The sequence below is a fragment of the Hypomesus transpacificus genome, chromosome 6 (assembly GCF_021917145.1).
Source record: "Hypomesus transpacificus isolate Combined female chromosome 6, fHypTra1, whole genome shotgun sequence".
Taxonomy (NCBI): Eukaryota; Metazoa; Chordata; class Actinopteri; order Osmeriformes; family Osmeridae; genus Hypomesus; species Hypomesus transpacificus.
Genome location: NC_061065.1, coordinates 9,133,349 through 9,143,187, shown reverse-complemented (window position 1 = coordinate 9,143,187; position 9,839 = coordinate 9,133,349). Strand labels below are relative to the sequence as shown.

The following is a 9,839-nucleotide window of genomic DNA, read 5'->3' as shown; positions in this document are numbered from 1 at the left end:
AAACGTACAGTCCAGGGGAAGTTTTGAAGCTACGACCTTGTCACCTACAGTCAAAATGCTCACTGAGCTATTTCCACCCCTAACGTCTTCTGGATCCTTCTTAGAATAAGTAAGCTAAAACCAGAATCATAACAATGTGAACAAACATGTTTTTACACAAACTGCAGAATTCATACAGTCTAGACATTCATCCAGTGTTTTATGCATAGTACTGTTTATAATGTGTTTAACAATGATAACTTAAGGTGTACATAAACAGTAAACGGTACAGTTCATAAACTTCAGTTGTAGCTGATCTTGTCTGTTTGTGAATACTCTTGCAAGGCTTTCTAGTTGGCTATATGCACACTACAGTGATACATATTTCCAGAGAGAAATAGTCCAGGTTTAGAACTTCCGGTGAAGTTACAAACTTGACTTTTAAAGACCAGAAAAGATTATGTTAACGCATAGCTATTGCTTTATTAAAGAACGTCATTTTAAAGTAATGTTTACATATAGTGATGGTGATGTTTTCGGATTGACTTTTTACTCTGCATAACACGAGACAACTATAATCTCAGTATGCCTGCGCCTCGACCATTAATTGTATATAGCGGGGACAAGTTATCCCTTATTTTATTTCTCAGCATGAGAAATGGTTGAAATGGGTGAGAAATACAAAGTGTTGTGTGAGAGCATGAGAAATGAGAGCCCTGCTGTATGTGTTTGAGTGCTGGTGTCCTCTCTCTCTCTCTCTCTCTCTCTCTCTCTCTCTCTCTCTCTCTCTCTCTCTCTCTCTCTCTCTTTCTCTCTCTTTCTCTTTCTCTCTCTCTCTCTCTCTCTCTCTCTCTCTCTCTCTCTCTCTCTTCCTCTCTCTGTCTCTCTCTCTCTGTGTTTGTGTTCTTGGTTGTGTGTATGTTCTGGTAGTGTGTGTGTGTGTGTGTTGTGATATGTGTGTCCCTCCAGGGTGGCCCAGCAGCCCTCAGCAGTCTCGGTCCTCTGACTAGAGCAGAGAGATGTGAAACTGCGCCAAAGAGATGGAGAGAGAGAGAGAGAGAGAGAGAGAGAGAGAGAGAGAGGGAGAGAGAGGGAGAGAGATGGAAAGAGAGGCTGGCTGTTGAGGCTGGCTGGGGTTAACGGCCCTGTGCCAGGCCGTGGCTGTCCCAGTGGGTTCTGGGAAGTCAAGTTTCTGCTGAGTAGGCAGAGTTGCCAGGAGGCTGAAACGCTGCAGTCCCGCCGGAACACAGAGAAACTGACCCCATACATCCTAGCACAGGCAGTACCATCGCACTGTAGCACTGTTTATCAGAGGCATGGGACACACTCACACACACACACACACTCTTGTTTTTCCGTTGATATTATATCGCACAGCTAACAGCTATCTGCTAATCACATCATACATGCATGCCTGGCAGTCTTCATGTAAATCCACAGAAGATCTACCTGTCAAATCAAATTACCATTGTAGTGGCCTTTTTACAAGCAATGTCACAGAGGGCTTCACCTAAACAACCTAAAAATTAAAAACTCGGAAGGGAGACGGATTCAGTGAGGGATCTTTAACCCTATCAGACAGTTGGTGACCTGTCACATGTACCTATCACCCCCCCCCCATCCAACAGGCTTCCCCCTGGCTCTCAGGCTCCTCCCCCTGCAACAAGGACTCATCCCCCTTACCCAGCTAGCACTCATCCACCACATCCACACACTCCTTCCAGAACGCAACTTGAGTTAATTTCCTCATTCATTTACTCTATCAGTCATGTTCATCCTTACAGTAAAGCCATCATGTTCATCCTTACAGTAAAGCCGTGTGTATCCAGCTGTTGGTGAAGCCTTTAGACTCATCCACACATGAATAAGAAATGCTGATTACAAAGCAGAAAGAAGTGTTGTGATGTGCTTGTGTTAAATGTCATCCTTTAGCTCTCATGGCACATTTACATGCAAATTTACATACTCCCCCACACACACACAAAGACTGATACCAGAGGGAATGGATGTACAGTACACAAACACAGGCACACACGCTCAGAAACACAACCCCCGCACGCAGCCACAAACACACGGTTTCACTGCGTCAGACTGTGACCGCCAGTCAGCCTGTGGCCTGCGTTACTGCCTCTAACCTGCACAGCGTTTATTATGGTGGAAAAGCCCTTCTCTCCGCCCACGCCGCCCCCTCCCTCCCCCCCCCCCCATCTCTGACTCACAGCGGCCCCCGCTCTTGCACTCTCTCCTCTCGCTCTCTCTCACTTTCTCTCATTCCACTCTCTCCTCCTACCCTCTCTCTCTCTCTCTCTCTCTCTCTGTCTCTCTCTCTCTCCATCTGTCATGCTCTCTCCATCTCCTCCCACCCTGCACTGCTCTCCATCTCATTACACTCACCCTCAGACAGGAATGTCACCACTGGGTTTTCTTCTTCTCTCCCTTCTTTCTAATCTCCTTCGTCTACATCGCCCCCCCCCCCCCCTCTCCCCCTTCCCTCTCTGTCTCCTAGCTGTGTCTGTGTCATGAAGGGTCCTGTTCTAATTCACAGCGGACAGAGTACGGCCTGTATACCAAACCTCCATGTTGTTTTTTTTCTCTCTCTCCTTTCATTTGATTATGCAACTGCACCCCATGGACCTTGAATACACAGGAATCTTATTATACCAGCCGATCATGAGAGAGCAGGGCTCAGGACGGGCTAACACATTTAACACACAGGCAGGCGAGAGAAAATCCATCAGCCGGATGGTAATCTCTGATCATGTGCTGCTAATGTCCTGCACAGTTACTGGACTCCATTGCCAAAAGGCAAACTCGATGAAACAATTAAAATCTGTGTGGGTTGTTATTTGAAAGAAAAAAAAATTGAGATCAATAAGATTTCTTTATCGTAGGTATTCACAGAGACAGTTTCTATTCAGATTTAGAATTTGTTGAATTGATACCAGGACAGCCATAATGGCTATGAAAGCAAGGGGCACATACAAGGCTGCCATCTTGCCACATTGTGAGCTAAGAGACAAGTTCCTGTTCATGCAGCTTTTTTGTACTGGTGGTTGTTCAGCTTTCACATTAGACTCAGGGAGAACAGACCTCCAGCGAGGAGAGCACTCCTGTCTGTTGAAGTTGTGACAAACAGCATCCCCTGCTGGCCTGTCTGTAGAACACACGTTTCTCGTCAGAAAATAGCAGACTGTGTCGTAGAGTGCGCACGCACTCTTCGTGTTACAGTGTGACAGACCAGTAAAATGAAACTAGCACACAACCAATGAACTGAAACCATCACAGAACCAACCACGTGTGCCATGATTTACAAGGACACAAGGAGGTTTTAAAGACTGTGTGTGTGTGTGGGTGGGTGTGTGTGTGTGTGTATGTGCTAGCTTGTCCTGTTACCTGCAGAGCGAGGGCTGTGGCACAGCGTGTCGGACAGACGGTGAGGGAGAAAGGAGACGTGACACGCGCCAACTACCTGCCGCTAGCTCTGATCCTCCCACATCATGAAACCCCTCTGCAACTGCAGAGAGAAAGGGAGGGGGGTGGAAGGGAGGGGGAAGAGAGAAGGGGGAAGAAAGAGGAAGAGAGGGGGAGAAAGAGAGGAGGGAGGGAGAGAAAGAGAGAGACAAAAAGAAGAGAGGGAGAGAGAGGGGGGGAGAGAGAGAGAGAGAGAGAGAGAGAGAGAGAGAGAGAGAGAGAGAGAGAGAGAGAGAGAGAGAGAGAAACAGGCAAGGCCCAGGACAGGACATGTGCTGTATACTTTAGCCCTCATTCTACATACTTGAAATACAAACACATCCTGACATTAGGTACACATTTTTTCGTGATAAAGCGATGGAGGACAGCTGGGTTGAAAATGCACAGATCCATTTATTCATTGAATATACAAACACAAGAGCCTGTGATCACATGGCACTAGTGCACTGTGTAAAATGTAAAATCTTTCTTTCATGGCATGTTGTTGGTAAGAAGGCCATCTCCTACACTACTGATGTCCATCTGCATGTGCCTGTCTTAGGACCTATCTCCAGCATGGTCCAGTACAGAGCAGGGACCAGTCAGAAGACAGAGACCAGCTGCAGATGCACTGCTCTTGATTGGCTCCTCTAGTTGGTGACCTCAGACAGCTCCAGAGATTTCTTCTGGATGTTCATGCTGAAGGGCATGAGGAAGTCCTCAAAGTCCACCTCGTAGGAGAACCTCTCCCTCCTCCTCTCCTTCTTCTCCAGCATCTGGCTGCTGGTGAGCTGCTTGCCCCTCACCTGGAGGGGGGAGGCAGCCGTTTAGACTGGAGCTTTTACCCATCCAGCTGACGCTTTCACCCAAAGTCACATACAAATAAATACAGCAGGTGATAGAGGATCAGATCAGTGTCATTACAGTGGAAAACCAACAAACAGACACACAAGCACTGGATGAAATCAGAAAAAAGGTTTGTTCTTATATGGATTTTACTTTTCCTCTTAAATCACAGATTTGTAGCTGACTTGCATCCATATTCACAACTTCCACGTGAATAAAGTAAAGTCTTTCACATCTACAGGACCTTTCCGACATAAAGGATAGGTCAGGAGTTAGGTCGGAGAATGGCCGTACCGTTTTGGGCAAAAAGCTGATGTCCACTTTGCCTAGTTTCCCCTGGGTGATCTGGGAGCTGTGCATGACAACGGTTTCCTTCATGGAGGCTTCTTTCTTTGCCAGCTTGTGGGATGCCACTGAGTTAAGCGTTTCAGCGCTCTGGAGGGGGTAACCATAGCAACAAGGGGTCACCAAGGGCATCGACCCCTTAAATTCAGGCAATACCAAATCAAAGATGTTCAGATCCAGTCTATAGTTTACAGTAAATACTATATACAAGTGTTTTGTCATCATATACATGTTTAATAAGAGGTCTAGCCTCTGAAATGAGACCCAGCTGTAATCTGACTGGACGCTCCAGGGGGGTCTGTGATAGCCACAGAATAGTAACATCAACAATTAGCCCTCTGTGTCCGAGACTGGAATGTGCGTTTGTCTCCAGTTACTGTGTCTGTGGTCACTAAGATCCCCAGAGCAAGCTTGTCCTTACGTAACTCAACACGGCTCAGCTAATTTGCTTACAACTCGCCTGGGTAGAGTAACAGCAGCTTGTGTTTCATGTTGATAGGACTTCAAGAGCAAAGAGGAATGTGTGTCTAGCAGTGTGTGTCTAAAACAGAAAATATTGATCCACTATTAGCAGCTTGAAGCCGATTCCACCCCCCATTAGTGTGCAGCTGGTACCTTTTCTGTAGCGGTAGCTGGTTTGGGTTTCTGTGGTTGTTTTGCAGTCTTGGCTTTCTTGTTGTCTTTGGGTTTGGGCAGAGTATCAATCTTAGCCTTAATCAAGTCCACAATCCGAATGTCTGCATAGGCACGAGCTATGGCCAGGCAATTTTGTTCTGTAACGAAAAAATCTGGACTCAAAACACAGCCAAAAATCTGCGACAGTCCGCAAATGAAGAAATATCCCAAACATGACACAAACAATCCAGAAAACTGAAGAGGCAAGATCAAATGGATGATCACGTTTACGTTCGCAACGTTGACGTCACCTTTCTTGTTCTCCGCGGCAACGTCGGCCCCAGCCTTGATGAGGAAGTCCACGCAGCAGAGCCTGCAGCTCTCGATGGCCCTCATGAGGGGCGTGGCTCCGTTCAGCGCCGGGGCGTCCACCGAGGCCCCTCGTTCCAGCAGCAGCTCCACCACGTCCAACTGTCCGGCGTGGCAGGCATGGTGAAGTGGTGTCCAGCGGAACTGGTCGCAGGCGTTCACATCAGCCCTGTGGGGGGGTGGGGGGGGGGGTACAAACATAATTTAGCAGACGCACAGTCTGACCCCAGCTGGAGGTCTCACCCCCGTAAGTCTTACTCCTAGAGGTCTAACACCAGCTGAATTTACTCCAGGAGGCCTTACCCCTGGATGCGTTCTACCCCAAGATATCTTACCCCTGGCTGAGATCTACCCCAAGATATCTTACCCCTGGCTGAGAAGGTAGTGAGCCACGTCATAGTTGCCGCTGGAGCATGCGGTCATGAGCGGGGTCTTGTAGAAGCGGTCCTTCACGTCCACAGGCACCCCCTGACTGAAGGCCAGGTCTAGAGACTCCAGGTCTCCGGTCTTTACGCTGTAGCTGATGTTGATGTAGACCTTGTCAGGCTCGTCCATGTACCAGGCAGAGTCGTCCTGGATGGGGTGGCTGGGAGGGTGGTCCCGGTCGAAGCGGCTGAGGTCGGTGGCGAGGTGGTGGGTCTCAATCATGAAGTGAGGTGGACCGCCATCGTCCCTCCGGTGGATGAGCTCCGAGGGGACAGTGCAGATGGGAAGAGGAATGATGATCTTCCCTTTCTTCTTCCCTTTCTTCCCTCCCCCTTTCCCCCCTTTTTTCTTCTTGGGGCCGTAGGAGGTCATGACGAAGGGCTTCTGAAGGTACTTGAGGCCTTTGAAGAACTCGTTGACGCTGATGATGCCTTCTCTCCTCTTGTCGTGGGCCGCGAGGACGGTTTGGAGCTCGTCGAGTTCTGCCGGCGCGTGGTGGCCCTGTAGCACGGAGATGAACGTCTCCCAAGAAACCGAATCGATTCCCCCTGACTCCTCCGCGAAGGTGTTGCGAAGGACGGTCTCGTTCTCGTAGGACCAATCGTGGAGGGTCAGGGCCCAGGGAGGGTTCGGATTGGACACGCCAGGCTTGGAGTACTTCCCTTGTAACCTCTCTGCCTTCTTCAGCTCCTTTGTGGCTGCCCTGTGGCCATTGTCCTTGGCAACCTGGCGCGGCAACAAACCCTCCTGGTCCTTCAGCTTGGAGTTACAACCTGGAGACACATGGACGGAAAAGTACGGGTGACAATCTACTTCAGAAGCTCACATTTAAAACCAAGCTCAGTTGTAAGAGTTATGCAATGTAAGGTATTCATTTAGCTGATCCCAAATGAGGACAGGGGGGATTTGGACCTGATTTATAGATCTGCAGTTTAATGCTTTTCCACTGAGCTATACCCATCCCCAGAGGTTTATCGTCTGAAGGAGGTGTAATTAGAGTTTGGCTGTGTGGGTTATAGCTGTGAGGGCAATGGATGTTAAGGTTATGGATGTTACAATTATGGATTTAAAGGATAGGGCTGTGAGGGTTATGGCTGTGTAGATAGCTCTGTCACTAACAGCCTCCCTGGTACCTCTCTGAGCCAGGAACCGGCAGCAGTTTGTGAAGCCACCGTAGGCCGCGTAGTGCAGAGCAGTACTGCCCTCCAGGGTCATCACTCCCATATCTGCTCCATAAGCAGACAGAATCTGGATCACCTGCACAGGAAGGACAGTCAGCGTTCCTTGACTCACAAATAACTTTATTGCCAGTAACTGTCTCTGCACCACACCGTCCCTGGGGAACGTTCCTGCAACGGCTATAAACGGACAGATGAACTCACTGGACACTGAGCTCTAAACATGAGTCATAAGCAGCAGTAACTACCACCAGACTGCCTCATTCTTTTACAGCCACATGCTCACTGTGACCCACCTCGAAGAAGCCTCCCATGGCTGCGAGGTGTGTGGCATGAAAGTTCTTCCTGTCCAGGGCGTTGGGGTTCCCTCCCCTCTGCAGGATGGCTCTCACCAGCTGGATGCACCCTGCTCGGGAGGCCTCCATCAGGGCTGTCCGGCCCGTTGCCTGGAAACAGAGAGACGCTGCGCTTTCACAATATGTTTTGACGGCTACTTGAATGGAGAACATCAGAGCTAGAACAAGAGGACCTTTAAGGAGATGCTGATCTCTGTTTGAACGAGTCACACTCTGTTTGAACACGTTCTGGTTTATTGTCATGTGCACGTGCGTTACTGACATTGAAATGCTTGTTTTTCAGGCTTCACCAAACACTGCAAAGAGACTTGAAGAGAGGACTTCAGACTCAAGCATCCAACCCCCTCCCACCCCACCCCACCCCAGCCCACCCACACCCCACCGCTCTTCTAACCTCATTGGTTGCGTTGGGGTCAGCACCACTCTCCAGCATCCTGAGACACATAGTGGCACATTCTGGGGCCTGCTCACACGCCAGCAGGAAGACTGGGACCCCGGCCAGCGACACGTTGTTGACATCAGCATTGCCTTTCAGGCCTACCTGCATGCAGCGCGTATGGCGCTTGGTGGGGACCATACAGTAGAAGAGCATGCCTGGGAACACAGCCAAGAGGGGCAGGGGGACAGGGAGAGAAAGAGGAAGAGATCAGACCAGACCAGCGAGCCCAGCCAGATCCACAGGCTCAGATTACCCAAGAGGCTTTGCTGGAGAGGATCAACTTCTGGGTCTGATCTGTAATTAGATGTGGCCATTGTTGCTGCCTCTCCCCTCCCTATCCCCTCTCTTCCCCCTCTAAAGAGCCTTGCCGTGTCATTTACTGTAATGGAAGCCTGTCCGGGTCGGACTGCGATTGAGGCAATTATGATAATTGGTTTAAAGGAGCTTTTGCCATTGGTTGAATCCCACGCAATTTGAGTAACTAGGGATACTGAGCTCATCAATTTCTAAACAGAGAGGATCATGCATTTTGATGAGTCAGCCACAAGTCAGGCATTCAACACAAACCCTTTGTCTGACTGAAGAAAAAACAGAACACACTTTGTGTCAGTCCCATAATCACACACAATGGAAGACCAGGGGTACTGTGCTCTATGTCAGGAGGGCCATGAGGACCAGGGTTGAAGACCACTGCTCTATGCTATCTGACTCCATTCCACACAGAGTATCAGTGTCTGTTACTAACCCTGCTCCAGAGCCGGTGCAGTCCTTCCCCTCACCTTTCCCCTCCGAGTCCACCAGGCTCATGTCAGCGTTGCTTTCGGCCAGCAGGGTCACCATGTCGATGTGGCCCAGCTCTGCGGCGAGCATCACAGGGGTGCGACCCCTCCTGTCCTGGATGTTGGGATGGGCGCCCAGGGACAGCAGGAAGCTGACCATGTCTGTGTTGTTGGCCTCTGAAGCCAGATGGAGAACACCCATGCCCTGCTTGGGTTCAGTCAGGTTGATTAGCTGGTCCACCCCCATGCTCACCATCGTCTCTATCCGGGATTTGTCTCCATCATGGACGTGCTGTAGCAGTTTGTAGATCTGAAGCACCTGCAGACGACCCTCTGCAACTCGACTCTTCATCCTGTACTCTTTTCCCGTACAGGACGACACGGTAAATGCGTTTGTTTGGCGAAATTAATGAGTTAGATTGAAAGAAATCAAGGGTTCTGTGTTTCAGGAACGAACAAATTGAGTCGATTAACAATTGCGACTGGCTAAAAACTGCTATACTGTATGCATTACTTTCACTTGATATTAAATTTAGTTTGAAAAAAAACAAGTCTAAACAATGTTAGAACTTTACAGTAGCTCTACTATTCTGTTATCGAGACCACCACCCATACAGTACCTTCTTCAAAATCTTGGAACGAAGAAATAGGTTGTGATTTCCTTTTTATTGGTGTGGAGGAGCCACACATAATACGCGATGAAAACGATCGATACAATTCTGGAGTTTCAAAAGGATATCTTCCTTGGTAGAGTACTTAGTTTCAAAGCGCAACCTCTTAAGCGCAACCTCTTACTTTGTTTCAGCCGGCAGACCTCATCTCCATAGCAACATGACGCGCACTGAAGATCAGGGACTGGCTCTGAAGAACGTTCTTTTAAAGCCCAGACCGAGTTTTGACAAAGCTAAGCTATCAGCCTGTCTCAGTGCATCGACATTCTCAAGTAGGTAGAATTACAGTTCCTTTGCACTTCAGCGACGTCGCATATATCAGTTGACATGGTCTTGTAAGTTACTTTGAGTGACAGTGCAATGACAGTGTTTGAGAGGGTCACACG

The 9,839-nt window shown here is 48.9% G+C and overlaps 1 protein-coding gene across 1 annotated transcript; it reads right to left on the bottom strand.

The window, feature by feature from the left end:
- Positions 1-4,076: 4,076 nt before the first annotated feature.
- On the bottom strand, positions 4,077-9,134 carry ankef1a (ankyrin repeat and EF-hand domain containing 1a). The gene is made up of 9 exons (XM_047022142.1): positions 8,783-9,134; positions 7,959-8,158; positions 7,505-7,654; positions 7,164-7,287; positions 5,972-6,803; positions 5,547-5,773; positions 5,236-5,393; positions 4,570-4,710; positions 4,077-4,235 (listed from the first exon to the last, which is right to left on the bottom strand). The coding sequence occupies exons 1-9, from the start codon at positions 9,132-9,134 to the stop codon at positions 4,080-4,082; spliced, it is 2,340 nt and encodes a 779-aa protein (XP_046878098.1). The 3' UTR covers positions 4,077-4,079.
- Positions 9,135-9,839: the final 705 nt, after the last annotated feature.

Coding starts and splice junctions, on each gene's coding strand:
- ankef1a (XM_047022142.1), bottom strand. CDS start 9,134: ATGAAGAGTCGAGTTGCAGAGGGTCGTCTGCAGGTGCTTCAGATCTAC. Junction 5,774..5,971: donor CACTACCTTCTCAGCCAGGG/GTAAGATATCTT, acceptor ACCCCCCCACAG/GGCTGATGTGAACGCCTGCG. Junction 4,236..4,569: donor TCAGCTTTTTGCCCAAAACG/GTACGGCCATTC, acceptor TCCCCCCTCCAG/GTGAGGGGCAAGCAGCTCAC.